Source organism: Sebastes fasciatus, chromosome 4 (assembly GCF_043250625.1).
Source record: "Sebastes fasciatus isolate fSebFas1 chromosome 4, fSebFas1.pri, whole genome shotgun sequence".
In the NCBI taxonomy this organism is placed as follows: domain Eukaryota; kingdom Metazoa; phylum Chordata; class Actinopteri; order Perciformes; family Sebastidae; genus Sebastes; species Sebastes fasciatus.
The window spans coordinates 14,067,107-14,083,549 of NC_133798.1; the positions used below are offsets into that span (position 1 = coordinate 14,067,107).

The 16,443-nt window shown below is 41.3% G+C and overlaps 1 protein-coding gene across 1 annotated transcript; it reads right to left on the bottom strand.

Moving 5' to 3' along the window:
* Positions 1–670: 670 nt before the first annotated feature.
* On the bottom strand, positions 671–12,863 carry pla2g15 (phospholipase A2, group XV). Its single transcript, XM_074632153.1, has 7 exons — positions 12,572–12,863; positions 10,374–10,530; positions 7,042–7,160; positions 6,736–6,834; positions 5,530–5,754; positions 4,187–4,299; positions 671–2,682 (listed from the first exon to the last, which is right to left on the bottom strand). Exons 1-7 carry the CDS (start codon positions 12,711–12,713, stop codon positions 2,284–2,286), a joined length of 1,254 nt encoding a protein of 417 aa, XP_074488254.1. The 5' UTR covers positions 12,714–12,863; the 3' UTR covers positions 671–2,283.
* Between the last annotated feature and the right edge of the window lie 3,580 nt (positions 12,864–16,443).

The window sequence follows — 16,443 nt, forward strand, 5'->3', positions numbered from 1 at the left end:
CACAAGTCCTCTTTGATAAACTTGAAATTACTGTTCTATTAATTTAATCTTAACGGAACAGTGTAACATTTGCAGGGGATCTATTAGCAGAAACTATGTTTTCATTAGTGTATAATCACCTGAAACTAAGAATTGTGTTTTCTTTAGCTTAGAATGAGCCCTTCATATCTACATAGGGAGTGGGTCCTCTTCACGGAGTCCACCATGTTGCTCCGCAATCTTTCTACAGTAGCCCAGAATGGTCAAACCAAACACTGGCTTTAGAGAGAGCCTTTCACATATTTAGGTTATTTGAAGGCCACTGTAGTTCGCCGACACGCTTGTGAAACTGTGGTAACGTGAGCAGCAGAATGCAAAACCATGGTACCGCCAGCTGCCGTCTGACTTCCGTTGCTCCTAAAGTAGTGTTATTATGGTAAGGGTGGCCTCTGAGCGAGATGATCGGCGTTACCACGATTTTGCACTCGGCGGCTCACGTTACCGCAGTCTTGGAAAGGGAGGAGTGAGCGGAGGGGTCCTCAGTTGGTTGCAATGTGCAACCAGACCACTAGATGCCACCAAATCCTACACACTGTACCTTCTAAGGCTCTACTGTCTTAAAGCACAAAAACAAAATGTATTTTTATTTCAAAATGTATGAGGGATTAAATACACAAAGACAAGTCAATGGTTGAATATTTGAGATATTTTACTATATAGAAGGCAACACGTTTATGACACACATTTCTGATAGTTCACAGCAGATATGACATTTGGTATATCATCTTGGTCTGGCCCAGAGAGGGCTGGATGGCACAGTACAATCACTCAGGTTAGACAGATTCTGACTCACGCCCACAAGGAGTCAGGTTTTAAACTCTGCAGAGAAAATAACAAATGAAGAAAAGGTCCAATTTCTACCTTAAAACAATAAAAAAAAAGGCCCCTCATTTGTTCCTGTGTAAATCCAGTCCGTCTCGGCACCTGGTCCAAACCAAACCTGGGCACAAAATATGTAAAACCACCAAAAATGTACTGTACATGAAGTGGAAAGTGAAGAAAAAAAATCAGGAGCAAAATTTGATTAGTTTAAACTCTTCGAAAACTGAGCTTGGAAGCTCATTCTTGACCTCAGAAACATGAGTTTGACAAAATAAAAAGTGACCTACATCTCATGATGTTCATCAGCAGATAAAGCATGTAACTTTGGTCAGGACAACTGAGCTATCTCTACAACCACTGAGCACTGATGAAGACCATGAGATGCAGTCGAAAGCCCTAGAAAAAGCTATTAATTAAACCTTGATGTAAGTTGTATTTTTGACAAATCTTTTTGTTTAAATGTTTGAGTCAAATTTTCAAGAGTTTGACAAAACATATCATGACTAGGAGTCCACTTACTCGCGTTTTCTGGAGCTTTCAACCGCACCTCTGGTGCATCAATGAATAGAGCAAACTCAAAGAACGAGGCAGACTTCTTTTATTGATTAAGACCGTGAGATGCGATTTAAAGCTCCTGAAAAAGCTAGTAAGTGGACTTTGAGTTAAGATTTTGTTTGACCTTTGAGCGGCCTAAACGTGACTAAAATTAACTTCCACATCCGAGGTATGCTTCCAGTCCTTCAGCTCATGAATCATGTAATATGCACAACACGATAAAAACAATGCCCTCAGACTATCGGGGACTTACACTTTGGCTTCATGCAAAAAAGAACAAAAGGATCACTATATATATGACAAAAAAAATTAAGAGTAGTTTTTGAAGACATACAAGCACTGGAACATGTGACCTGTTGCACTGAGAAAGACAGGAAAACAGTACGTGCTCTACCGTTCAGCAACATTAGAGTCAAAGAAGTTTAGAAATTGTTTTCACAACATTAATTAAAAGATCTGACTTTGATTAATAACTCAGGAAAGTGGCACATACAGTATATCCCTGCCTTTATCATTATATCGTGGATTTAGTAGGTAAAATCTCGGGTTCTTTAAAAGTTGAGAGCAATATAAAAGTCATTGTATTGAAGCTTACCTAACAGTAAACAACCTGACATTAACATAAGTAGTATGATTATAGCTATAAAATTAATTTAATCCTGCAGTTCTACAAAATTTAAATACTTTTTCTTAAGCAATGTGGCATGTACAGAGGGATATTTTGGCAGTCAATGTTCAGAGTGTGTGTGTGTGTGTGTGTGTGTGTCAGTTTAAATATTACAGTGTGTGTGTGCATGTGTGTGTGTGTGTGTGTGTGTGTGGTGGGGGGGGGGGGGCTACCGCCATCAGCCTCAGTTAAAGCCAGCATCACGGGCACAGCACAGACTTGATGTAAGCCACGGTCGTGAAATTCAACAGCATGTCCACATGTTCATTACCTGGAAGCTCTCTTAAAGTCACAGGCTGTTTCTGCTTCCCCACCCACCGCTTACACTGGATAGCGCTCAGCAGGTTCACCGTCCCGTCCCCGTCGCCCATCACCACTGTGGGTTCCACGTCTGGGAACTTGTCGGAGTACTGGAAGGCCTCCTGCGTATCGATGCCGCTGCCGTACAGGCAGTGGACGGCCACGCCGGGGGGCGTGAGCTTGGCCACCAGCGGCTCCGTGTCCTGCCGCATCAGCCAGCCGTCCTCAAAGCCGATGTCCGAGTAGAGGCGCTTGTAGTCCAGCACGGTGTAGTTGGTGGTGGGCGTCTGCACCAAGACCTGGTGACGGATGGAGAAAAAAATGATTTGATTTGGTTTCTTCTACCACATGCTTAAGAAGAACACGTTACGTTCACACAACACACAAAGATAGTTCAATGTTTCCTTCGAACAAAACAAGATAGCTCCATTTACGCTTGTTTTTTCTGTATTATTCCAACATGCTGAGCCTGTTGGCTGGTAGTGCATTCCGTGAAGAGACCTTGTTGCAAGTTGCAACAAACTCAAACTTCTCCCGTCTGCCGAGCGTGTAGGAGAACTACGGTGGCCAATGCAACAACGAGAATGGTCTTATCTAGAGCCAGTGTTTGGTTTGTCTGTTCTTGGCTACTGTAGAAACATGACGGCTAGCACTGTGAAGAGGTCCCGCTCCGTATGCAAGGCCTACATAAAGGAGGCTGGGTCACGCGTCATCAACGCGTCATATGTTTGGGGGTATAATACATGCAGTGAAATCTGGTCTGCACTCGCCGAAATTGAGCTAATCACAGCGCAGCTTCAGTTACACTGCACGTGTGTTATACCCCATACCCAATGTCGGCCCGTGACCCAGCCTCCTTTCCATAGGCCTTGTCCGTATATAGATATAAACCCTGGACTGTATATAAAAGGTGGACGACATGACAGCTCCCCAAAAGTGTAGTCATCTCAATCGCCCCCTGGTGACTGGCTGAAATATAGGTCATACATCCCACCTCCTCCATGTTAGCGGATGGGAAAGGGCCAAACTAAAGAGTCAAAGTACACGTCAAATACATTTTTCATTTTAGGTAGTTCTCCTCACTCTGATGTATGTTCAAAAGGGTTGTCAAAGTTAACACAATAATAATGCATTAACACAAATTTGTTTTAATGTCACCATTTTCTTTAACGCGTTAATGCAACTTGCAATTTTTAGGTTGTAGTGGGCTTAGTTTTAAAGCTACACTAGCACACTGACAGCTGTTGGGCTTGAGTTTGCCATGTTATGATTTGAGCACATTTTTTATGCTAAATGCAATAATCATTTGTCATTGTTTTGTGTTGTTAATTGATTTCCAATAATAAATATATACATATATTTGCATAAAGCAGCATATTTGCCCACTCCCATGTTGATAAGAGTATTAAATATTTGACAAATTTCCCTTTAAGGTACATTTTGAACAGATAAAAAATGTGATTCATTTGTGATTAATCGCTATTAACTATGGACAATCATGCGATTAATCGCGAATCCGGTAAATAATTTAATCGATTTGACAGCCCTAAAAAAAACAAATAGTAATAAGTGAAGTTTTAAGGCTAGGTTTTGATTTGAAAATGTCCACTTTTGACACATACTGAACACTCGGAAAGCCAAGATAGGTGAACAAAGGAAAGGAGAGAGAAAGCCGGAAACTAAATGTGACAAAGAAAGACAGGAAGGAACTGAAGTCTCCCTGGTAGGAAAGAAAATGACCACCCCCACACACACAGACACACAGACACAGACACACACACACACACACACACACACACAGACCTGATCTTTGGGCCAGGAGTGGGCATAGGGGAGCAGCCAGGAGGTGGACACAGCAGAACGTTGTTGGTAGCGAATCTTCACCGGGCTGATCACTGGGATGCGGTTATTATCACCTGTAGGTAGAGAAAAGAAACCAGTGACAGAACTGAAACTGAGCTGAGAATTTCCAGAACCAACCAGGACAGTTTCATTGTGTGGCTTCTCTAAAATAAAACACTACTCATGTCCTGAGAGACACACCTGAAACACATGACATAAATATACAATGTAACGTATTGCACAGTATTGTCAGGGTTACAGGTAGGATCGAGTTGTAAAACATTTACCAGCAGTTCTGTAGTAATATAATAATAGAGGAACAAAGGGTGGATGAGAGCAGTTGCTACACATTATTACACAGTCTGCTCCTATCACAAGCAAAACGGCACTTGTCAACTTCCTACTTTGATGGCTCAATGTTTGAAAATTTGAGGGACTTCCCTGCCCAGTAACATGACATTCTCAAGAGATCTTTAATGGTAAAATACCAATAGACTAAAGGTTAAAAAGGCATCTTTGAAGCACATTTAACTAGCATTAGCGAGTGGGTCTCAGGGGGCCGTTTGCTCACAGCTGGTCAGAAACAACTGTTGGATTTCGCTCAGATTTTGTTTCCCAGCATTGACCACATCAGACAGCAGATATTTATTCGGACAAATAAAACATATCTATGATGTCTTAATCAGAGGGGATGGGACATTAGTCTCTTGTTTAAGCTCCAGGCCAGTGCTACCAAGCTTTGACGCAAGAGCAATAGGTTGCCTTCAAAGTGCAAGTTGGGTTTCACGTGTAGTGGTGTAGTGAGCTTACTTAAAGGGATAGTTCAGATTTTTTTGAAGTGGGGTTGTATGAGGTATTTATCCATAGTTAGTGTGTTTCTCATACAGTAGATGACGGTCGGCACGCCCCCAGCTTTGAGAAACAGACAGGAGTACCAGCACGGGAGCAAAGCAATGTACTGCTGTGGAGGGGGCCAGCAGCAAAACGTATTTTAGACACCTAAAAGATGTACTGTATTGGTAAGCTAATGTTAGCTTTGTCAGTTGGTTCAGTTAGCTACGTGACAGTTACACCTTTAAGTTGTAAATATATGTATGTGAATATTTAGTAACAACTAATCTCATGGTGTTACACAGGCACAGAGACTATTTATGCAAGAAAGACCTTGTGAATTCTTCCAGACTTTTCCTGACGGAAAGGACGGCAGGAAGAGAACGGTTCTATACTACAAAACATAACGCAGGATCAGACCCCCTTCATAAGTACACGAAAACTGTTTCAAAAACACCGGTTCCATCTCTTACCAGAGGTGAGAACGCGGATGGTCTTGGCCACCCCTGCCCACGGCGGTCCCAGAGAGATGAACGCTTTGATGTATTTGTCTTTCCAGGCCTGTGGCTGCTGGTTGAGGAAGTACAACGTGTACATGTTGCCCATGCTGTGAGCGATGAGCACCACGGGCCCACCGGCCTTCGCCGACATCTCTTCAATCATCTGCTGCAGCGCCAGGAAATACTCTTTATTCTCATCTGATGGAGGACAAAAGAACAACAGAGAAAATTAATAACCAACGTTCCCCAACTGGCCCTGCTGTGAACGTCCCTGTATTTCCATTATTAGGTTGGAGCGCTTCCAAGACTTAAAGTTTGATTCCTTCCTGGTTAAGGCTCTAAAGGGAGTGGACCGCTTGAAATATGTGGCCTGATGGGGAAAATTCCTACACTACCCATGGTTACGTATCCCTATTTCACTGCCTAGAATACCCCTTTCAAAATAAAAGCCCATAACTTCCATGACTGGCAAGAACACTGTTTATTTTTTTGTTTTCTCATGTTGCGCCTAGGGATGGGTATCGAAACCCGGTACTAAACAGGCACCGGCACTAACTTATTAAAGACCTATTGGTTCTTTTTAACGTTTTGGTGTAATTTATTATCACACTGCATCATGCATCTCCTCTGATATCTGTGTCACACTATTTTCTCTCTACAGCTGCCAACCAGATCACCACACAGAAGGAAGCGTGCATCATGTAGTTCCTACATGAAACTGCTCACAACCAGGTGTGTGGATTATCTTGATTAACCGGGTCATGATTTCTGGGATGAAACATTGCGGTTGAGCTTTTCAAATGTATGTTTTTGCCGCTTTGAGCACCACAAGCCGTGTGCCATCTAATTCCATTATATTGTAGAGAAGGCAGACATCTTTACGTCTGACATCTCAAGGAATCTGCAACTCACACCAAAACAAACTAGATTGATAAATTGCTCTACAGGTAAGACGGAAAAATATGTATTTTTCATTTTGGGGTGAACTGTCCCTTTTAATGCTAAATAAAAACACAGAAAATGCATCGCATCCATTTCTCTGTAGTGATGAAAACCGTAAGAACGAAACTGTTTATTTGGGGTTTTACAGGTGAGGGCTCATCATTCAGGGATAAGATAAAAGCTCAGGGGATGAATGTAAGTGTGTGTGTGTGTGGGTGTGTGTGCACGGTTGCTTACTCGGGGCTTTCCTCCAATCATAGGGAGCTCCTCTGACATCATCATCTCTGGTGTAGCCCCACTCTTCCATCGCCTGCACTATAGTGAAGAAATACATGCCTAGGAGACAGACACACACAAACAAGATAAGAATAAAATAAATCACACATTTCAGTCTCATACCCAACACATGAGCAGTGACAAAAGTAATAATCGGATTCCTGTTGGTGTATCTTTGTGAGGACCCATTTAGACCTTGAGAGTGAAGACATTTTGCCCAGTTGTCACTTCTCTAAAGAACTGTGTGGTTTTGGACCTTTAACTCACCAACACTGCGTTTGCTGGGGTCCAGATACTCCACTGAATACGTCTGTCCGAACCCCGGGACACTGATGTTCACACCCGGCGGGGACGAGGTGAGGTGGGTGGTCTTGTTGTAAATCAGCCTGCACACGAACACACACACACACACACACACAAATTGTCACAAGGAGAATTAGATCAGTGTCAGTTCTGCATCTGTGGTGAACCACACACACGAATACATCCTACTATGAGGCATCAGAAACACTTCCCATTTTAAATCTCCATCCTCCCACCACCGTGTGAGTTGTGTGTGACAACAACTTCCCCAGCTCTGAAACTTCCATGCAGATGTAAGAGAAGACGTCTGGGTTTTACAAGCAGAAGCGAACATTTGCGGAACATATTTTCAAACCACAATGACATCTGATGTTTTCGAAAGCTATAAATCTGTTGTTGCTGGATGCGCACTCAAACTGGATCTTTGCTATTTCCTAAAATAGAGCAAATTCTAATCAACATTATTTCAGTTCCACCCTAATTTACCAGAAAGTATGAACAGGTGATCAATACAAAATTCAGAGCAAATCTATTGCCTCTGCACGGCTCTCAACACGACGACGGCTGAGCCGGCACAGCTAACGCAAGCCCCAAGGAAGAGCGCCGGTCGTTGATGCCAACTTTCGTAGTGGCCAGACGGTGGTACTACAACTCCTGTGTCCGTCACATGATGCCATTCGGCCCAAAAAGACATTTCCCATAGACTTACATTGGGAAAGAGACGTCTGTAACTGATTTTTTTTAGGTAAATCAAGCTCTAATAGCCTTTATTTAATTCATTAGGTCCTAAAAGTTGTAAAATGCAATAATAGCTGAATCGTTGGGACACTGTGACCGAGTCATGTGACCCGAGTCATGTGACCGAGTCCTGTGACCGAGCGGACACAACAGCTCACCGGAAGATCCGGGTACTTTTCCAGATGGAAGTCGAGCCATTTTGGCATCATGCGCCACTGAGCAACTTTCATAGGAATGAACGGGGCCCTGCCTCCAACGCTGTATCCAGTTCTCTTAATACATCCAAGAGCTAACGGTGCTAACAGTGCAAACGACAACAAAAGTGAGTTAAATTGTACTTAGACCGAATGCGTGTCCACTGATTTGACCGACATGAACAGGACAATAAAGTTACTGGGCAAAAAAGAAGTCAGCAGCTACTGGAGGGCGTTCCTGTTCTATGTAAACCAATGATCTACTGTCATGCTCTACAGGAACGCCATGATCATGTAAACGTCACTTGTGGACATGGTGACTATTCAGCAAAGTTGAAAGAATTCAATTTGCTGAAAAATGCTCATCCAATCTAATCTCTGGTTTTATACTGCCCTGAGGTTAGGGTGGCTCCTAAGCTCTATTGTGCATCTGCAATAAACATGTTGTTTGTGGCCACAATGCCGTGCCAGCCGGTCATGCGAGTGTAATCATATGATCAGCCAGTTATACGAGTTATCTAATTATGTTGCTTTCATTTCACAATAAGAGCACGTCGTTAGCTAAGACAACTTAGTCCAAGATAAACCAATCAATCCTCTAAATGCAGTTTAAGAAGTTGGAAGTTTAGAGTCACATAGATGAGAGCTAACAGTCATTTTATCTGGCTAATATCATGTTAGCCTGGATAAGTAAAACCACGAGGGATCCAGAGCGATAATTCAACATTATTCCAAAATGTCTCGATTTTATTGCATCACAACAAATTTCTAATTTGGAGATATTGTAGCTCACAGTTCTCATGTCTAAATAAATAAACAAAAAATAAGCAAGAAACTAAAAGGTTCCTTCAGCCCTCTGTCGTCTGCGTTTCCTCCGCGGTCTAAAGACCTGCGAAGATTAAGAAAATAAGTCCGCTGATGTATGAAAAAGCAACATGATAATGTGATGAGGACTGCTCGTGGTCACAGCAGTAAACGCACTCTGAAAACTGCAGTTCAGTGTCTCCGCTGTTTCATCTAAAAAATATGCTGGAAAAAAATATTCGTGCTCGTTGGATGTAATGAATGAAATGCAGAGGAGGAAAATGAAACTAAGAGCTTCTGTCTCCACAGTGGATCATCTGTTGAGTGTTTGATGGTTATTTATTTGTGCTTTAGAACTGAAACGCCGTGAAACAATCAGCTACAGCCTCTTAAAAAAGTAAAGCATGCTGTGTGTGTGTTTCACCATTCAGCGACAGTCATCCCTACAAACTCCTTCCCGAAAGTCCTGGTACTTTCAGAAAGTACTACCCCAGACCAAGGCTTTTTAGGGGGGTAAAAAGGCCCTGGAAAAATATCCCCTAAACTTAATTTAGACCCTGGTCCCTGCGGTCGAACCGCAATGAGTTCTTCAAAAGGTTCTTAGTTCCAGGAATGTTCCTTTGGTCAAAACGGGGCTATATAAACATCTATTTTCCGAAAATTACAGTATTTTATTCCAGTGAGGTACTAACAAAAAATATGACACGTAAGGGATAATGTACAGCGAGCCGGTCATTGTTGCGCGTCGGGGTCTCTCATCGCCCTGAAGGGGATTCTTTCACAACGATGACCCGCTAGCTGTACATTATCCCGCTTATTACACGGCTACTTACTTAAGAAATCAATATTTTGAGAAAAAAAACGGTACGCCAGAGTCTGACATCAGAGCTGTGCCCATAGCAACGGTCTGCTATACATAGCAACGGTCTGTTATAGAGAAATTACAGACTGCAGAGCGATGTGATTAACCAATCAGAATCGAGTATTCAACACAGCCGTGTAATTAGATAAGTTGAATGGCTAAAAGGCTCACTCAACCTCTGACCTGTAAGTCTTTTTCAGTGGATTGCTGTTGGAGGCATTAAAGGAACGCTATCTCATCCCCCTTTCGTTCCATACCTTATTGACAAACCGACGGTTCAAAGGTCAGTTTTTCTGATGTAGGTTGATAACCGTTCACACAAAGTCAACCAGTTCATCGATCCCATCTACCTACTCCCTTATCCTATTGACAGCATTTCCACAGATTTGCACTTTTGGAATTTGCACCACAGCATGTTTTTACCAAAATCCAGCATCCCCCACAAAAACAGCAAAGGAGAACCTCTTTGGTCACCTTTACCATAGACAAATACCACACTGAGCATCACATAATAAAATAGAGGTAAAAGCTGAGAAAAGCATCAGATTTCTCTGTTCTGATGCCATAGAACTGTGAAAACAGGACATCAACAAACCTTTTACAAGAGAGCATTTGGTGAGGTGGATAAATCCATCACCAACTGACAAACAGTACTTTACTGATGTCTGAATGTGAACAGAGAGAGAGCCATGTCATACCTTATGTTGTCTATCCAACAGTCTATGGCTACAGGGACCAGCAGCTCCAGGTTGAGCCACAGAGTGAAGAAGGCGTCCGTCTTCTTGTAGCAGATGTAATGGACCACACTGGGTTTATCTAGCTTTGCCTCCAACTGGTTTCCCAGATCCCCCGGAACTGCAACGAGCCACATTAGCAATGAGTCAAAAACAAATTACAAATCCTCGAACAAAATCCTCAATTTGAATAAGGTGATTGCTGCTAGACAGCCCCGTTAAAACAGATGCATGCCTCCCGTTGTGTGCAGCAAGCGGGAGAGCAAATTCCTTTTTTGACCGCAGTGAAAATGTAGTTTTTGAAAGGCTAGACGCCAACATATGGACTGAGGCAGAATATTTTGTTAGATAAAAACATGTTCTTGAATATTTTTTCACACGAGCCGGAAGCAATCCTACGTAGCTACCACTGGAATCTAATTCTGCAAATAGTCTAATACTAATAATATTAGTGGAGTCTAATCTTTATCAAGTAAGTGTGTTATTATGGTTTTAATTTTACAAGTGCGAAAATCTGATTTTGACAACACCCTGTGATCTTTGGCGCCCCCTAATGGGGGCCCAGACCCCAGGCTGGGAAGCACTGTTCTAAATTAAAAAAAAAATTGAAATAAACTTTTTCCCCCCCACTGACTAAATGGTCGGTGTTTAGCCTCTTTCAGCTATTAGTATATAGTCGAAGGGGCCCTTCTGGGTGCAAAACACAGAATTACAGAAGCCACACACAGGCTTGTGTCTATAACTGTAGCCTAATATTTTACTGGTTGTAGTTGTTTGTAGGAATGAATTTGAGTACCAAATAGTCACTCAAAGGTTTGTTCAATGGCAGTTTGCACCTACTGTACTATCAGTAATATAAATCACAGGACAGTCAGTCGTATCTGGCTAAAGACAGATGGAAAGAAAGGAAACACGTTTTTCTAATGCAACATTAATGTGTGTGTTATAACACCAATCCATTATCTTACACAATGTTATGCAATCTGCAGGAACTTGGTTTGTAATAGCAGCACTATTATGTTTAATAATTTAGGGACGAGTCCTTTTTACCTTTACTTTGTTTTAGTAGTATATACACACACAGATGGTATACACACACAGATGGTATACACACACACTGGCTGTTTAACCACAGCCACAAATCAATAGCAAGAGGTCACTGGGGTTCAAGCAGCTACACAGGCTTTTATCACTCACTCATGTAGACAGACAGAGGCTGTGGTTGTATATTGGCCAATCACAGATAAGATTCATCTAAACCCAAGACCCTTTCAATAGTGGAGTGGAAGAAGAAGAGCAATTGCTGGTAATGGATGTTGTTATAGCTCTTAGCCTGGATTATGGATTGAAATTTACATTATTATTTTATGATTAGACAAAGTCTTGTCTCAGTATCCTGGGAAGATGATTGGCTGCAGAGCTGGAGAGTCACTCTGTTACTCAGTCATGTGATCAGCTGCTGCTCTGACTGTAAACAATCAATCTTACTCAATCACACACACATACAGCTCTCACTGAACAGAAGATAAACCTTTATAATATCATGTTTACTAATTTCGCAAATACATGTCAACATTAGTGTGGTAATGAGGGCATTTTTTTTTCCTGATAATCATCGAGTTCCTTTCCCTGACGATGCCCAACCAAATTCCTTTTAGAAATACAGCAATTTAAAGACGCCTTCCTTGTAAACGAGATTACATCCTCAACAAACGATGGCCAAATACATTTTCGGAATTGTTGGGAACCCGCTTTCTATTCGGCACAAAAATAATACTCAAAATTGCATTTATTCAAATAAAAATCGACATACAACCTCGTCAACACCTACTCTCTACGACGAATGGCTGTGTGTAGGTGGAGGAAGACCGACAGGCCAAACATGTACAAAAGTTGAAATATAAACGACGTATGAGCAACTTTGATGAATATTTTGTAGCCGAATTGCGTAAATAGTAGTTATAATTTGAAAAGCGTTGAGATTTACTTTAAGGGTTATATAACGTGTTTGCTATATGCAAGTATTTGTTAAATTTGCTATATTTTGGATGGAGTTTGGCGTGTCTTGAATGTCGTCTACTGTAGCTAGCTGTTGATGAGCTGGTGGCAAACAAGTTGCATAACAGACAGGAAAACAAGACTAAAGAGCAAAAAACACTTACTGAGGACCACGGGTGGTCTCTGGGGCCCACAGGACTGGCATGTCTCCTCCGTCGGTCTCTGGCTGCTCCGAGCCGACATCAACAACAACAGACCGATCTGCAGCAGCGCAGAGAGGCTGGTGATCCGGTGCCGAGCCGCCATGGAGCAGGATGTCTCATAGCAGAGCGCACATGGTCAACTCTCTGAGGTGTGCGCGTGTGTGTGTGTGAAGTCTCTCTGGGTTTGCTTTTTAAAGTCTCCTCTGATCAGATTTACCACAGTGTGAAGCTCTTGATGATGATGATGATCAGTAAACACAGTGGTGATCACGAGGTCTAGATTACAGAGTGATACATCCGGTGATAAGACTTCAGCAATCAAGTCACAAGTCATCGAGAGCAGATGTAGTCGAGAGAGATACAGTTTGTCTGGGACCTAACAGGTTAGTGTGTAGACGGGAATCAACAACATGAGGAAACTCTCAGAGATTGTTATGGTTAAGCTTTGACCTCGAATAGTATTAGGGCCACATTGAGGAAAAATAAATAAATCTGAAATTTCGAGAAAAAAGTCATAGTATTATGAGAATAAAGTCAGAAGTTTATAAAGTAGTAATTTTACGTTGTTTTATTTTTTTATTGTAAAGTTACAACTTTTTTCTCGTAAAGTTTTGACTTTGTTCTCGTAAAGTTTTGACTTTATTCTCGTAAGGTTATGACTTTATTCTCACGATATTACGAGTTTTTTCTCGTAAAGTTATGACTTTATTCTCATAATATTATGACTATTTTTCTCGTAAAGTTTTGACTTTATTCTCGTAATGTTATGACTTTTTTTCTCGTTAAGTTATGACTTTATTCTCTAAATATTACCACTTTTACCCCGTAAAGCTATGACTTTATTCTCGCAATATTACAACTTTTTTCTCGTAATATTATGACTTATTATTCTGGAAATCTCAGATATTTTACCCTCAATGTGGCCCTAATACTCTGTAGTATATTGTCACTTTGGCCCTGACTGCATTAGATTTATATACTATATACTTAGACTATAAACTGTGTTACCTTCATCACAATGCTCAAATGTTTTCGGCTCCAGACAGATTTTTTTTTTTTGTTGCCTAAAATGGTCACAAACAGTATTGGACTGATGATGATGCTAGATGAGTAGTTAAAGAAATACGCCCGTTTTCAAAATTCATAGACGTTATTCCTATGATCTAATCACCAATGCTCGGAATCATCATCATCATTGAGCAGATTGTCATGTGTCTTAAGAAGTAAACCTGATCATAGATTGCCACTGCTATGATGTAGCCACTGTTCTGCAAATCATTAACATTCCCAAAGCATTTTAAGTCAGTTAGATAGTCAGGAACATATTGAAGTACATCTGAAAAACGAGGAAGGTGATGTGAAGGCTGTGTAATAACATTAAAGCTGTTAGTTACCAGCCGTCCTCATAATTGATGTCTGTGAAGAGGCGCTGGTAGTCCTGGGTGGTGTAGTTAAAGGTCGGTGTGGAGATGAACACATGGTCCTTGGGCCAGGCCAGGGGTCACCAGTTCAAAAGGTTTAATACTGCTGTAGGTTGCCTTTCATTCAACGGTCTTATTTGGCACATTGGAGAGGTTTGCCTTCAGGGCTTTCTGCCAGAAATCTCCTCAGATTTAGGCAAAAAACTTACGTGGTGAGGTTTAGGAAAAAGTCATGGTTTGGGTTCAAATAAAGCCTTTCTAGTGTATAAGAGGGAAACTGTTACAGTTGGGAAGGACTGAGGTTGAAACTCAACTTTGGGTCCCAAAAATGTTTGGGACGGCTCCGCAGATAGGAAATATAAATAAAGTATGTACAATCTTAACTTTGGTCCTTTTGTAACATCCTTCATTTCATAACTGAATCTGAAGATTCTGGCCAATATTAACCTTGGCTGTAAATAAAGCTGTTTTTTATTGCTAAAAATTGTTTTTGCACAATATCTTGCAGAATGTGTGACATTACAGTGGATCTAAAAACAAGTAAAGTACGTAGTTAAATGTTCACTATGACTAAACAGCAGGTTTTCTCTGCGTTTCGTCACATATTTGCAAGTTGATTTCTCAACTTTTCAATATGTGGAAACCCCACTGGACAGTGACCTTTTGACTGCAAACAAAGAGTCATAAGCGGAGGGCAGAGAAAATATCCTGCAGTGTAATCTAATCTTAAGGTGACACAAAACCTACTCTCTTGAATGACAAATCAGTTTAATCGGTGACTAATATTATGTTTTGCACATAGAGTCAATATCAAACACACTGATTACATGGTGACTTCAAAGGATGAACTGCAAAAGTAGATGCCCAGTTTGACCAATAACCTTTTATAACCCCTAATATATGTTTAGAAGATGAAGAAGGTTGTGCAGATGTTTTTACTACCCAGGATTCATAGCTAATTAGTCCTAGTTAGTCCTACTAGACAGCGTTGTGGCACAGGTGAATTTAGACATCTATTTAAAGTTTGATCTAAGCCATAGTCAAAGTATATCTTTATGAAACTGGGCTTTCACCGCATGAAGACAAAAATAACAGGAACAGGTAAACAGTACCAGTACAATGTACTTGGCAGCTTTCCTCTATCTGGGTGGGTGACCTTACTTTAGAGCAGAGCCTGGGCATTATATGGCCCGCCGGCCGGGGCCGACCGTCGTGATGGTTCTGCCTGGCCCGGGAGGTCTCAGACTAACCACACAATTTTACTTACGAAGTTAAAAAACAGTAAAGAAAATAGTTTTTATTTTGAAACGCTTGTGTATTACTAGTGTGCTTCTTCCTGTCACACTTGACATTGACGTGAATTGATGTGAGTGATGTTTGAAGTAGCGTCACCTGCTGAGGCGGTAGGTTGGCGGTAAAGCTGTGTGCTTAGTTTGCAACAAACGTGTGGCTGTACTCAAAGACTACAACTTGAGCCGTCACTTAGAGACAAAACATGCAGAAAAATACAGAAACCTATTTGGAGATGAGAAGGTGAGGACAGCCGAGGGATTGCTAGCTAAGAAAGGACTTTTTACAAAGCTGCATAAAGCAGGAAATGTAAGTGTTAATGTAAAGCTAAATGATAAGTTCTGTTAATGGAAACATTACAACCCAAAACAGTCAGTCATGTGCAGTTCAAAGACTCCTGCATTTAGTTTCTTAATGATATGCTGTTTGGAGGGATTAATGCTGAAAAAGAAGTGCACAGTATGTTTTCTATAATTTATCGTAACACCAATTAAGCATAATGTTTACTATCATTTGTACTCTTAGTAGTACTTAGAACAATTTGTATCCTAAAACTTCTCAACCTAAATACTTCAGACCTGTTTGATAGTGATAAACAGAAACACATTTCAATTTGAATCATGTTAACACCACTTTGTTTTGCCCTGATATTCAGGTGCTTTGTAATCAGATGTCAGTTAAGCTTGGTCGGTTTCATGGCTTCATCGCTAGCACCTGAAGACACATGACGCATTTTGGTCTCCCATCGCTGTCGCTCGATATAACTGTCCTCATAGTTTCTCAGTGTAGCTAGTTTGGTCTTACTTGACAATGTGGATTGACTCAAATATTCCTCCATGCTCGCCAGCTAGCTAGCTGGCTTATAAACTAAGCTAAGCAGCAGCAGCAATGGTTCGTTGTGCCCTGAGTGAACATTAGCTTGTGAAGGAGGATAAATAACTCACCAAACGTGTGTTAAATTTAGGTGAGGAAAAACTGTCATGGCCATTTTCAAAGGGGTTCCTTGACCTCTGACCTCAAGATATGTGAATGAAAATGGGTTCTATGGGTACCCACGAGTCTCCCCTTTACAGACATGCCCACTTTATGATACTCACATGCAGTTTGGGGCAAGTCATAGTC

Coding starts and splice junctions, on each gene's coding strand:
- pla2g15 (XM_074632153.1), bottom strand. CDS start 12,713: ATGGCGGCTCGGCACCGGATCACCAGCCTCTCTGCGCTGCTGCAGATC. Junction 4,300..5,529: donor CATCCGCGTTCTCACCTCTG/GTAAGAGATGGA, acceptor CTCTACCTACAG/GTGATAATAACCGCATCCCA. Junction 2,683..4,186: donor ACTCCTGGCCCAAAGATCAG/GTCTGTGTGTGT, acceptor ATCCGTCACCAG/GTCTTGGTGCAGACGCCCAC.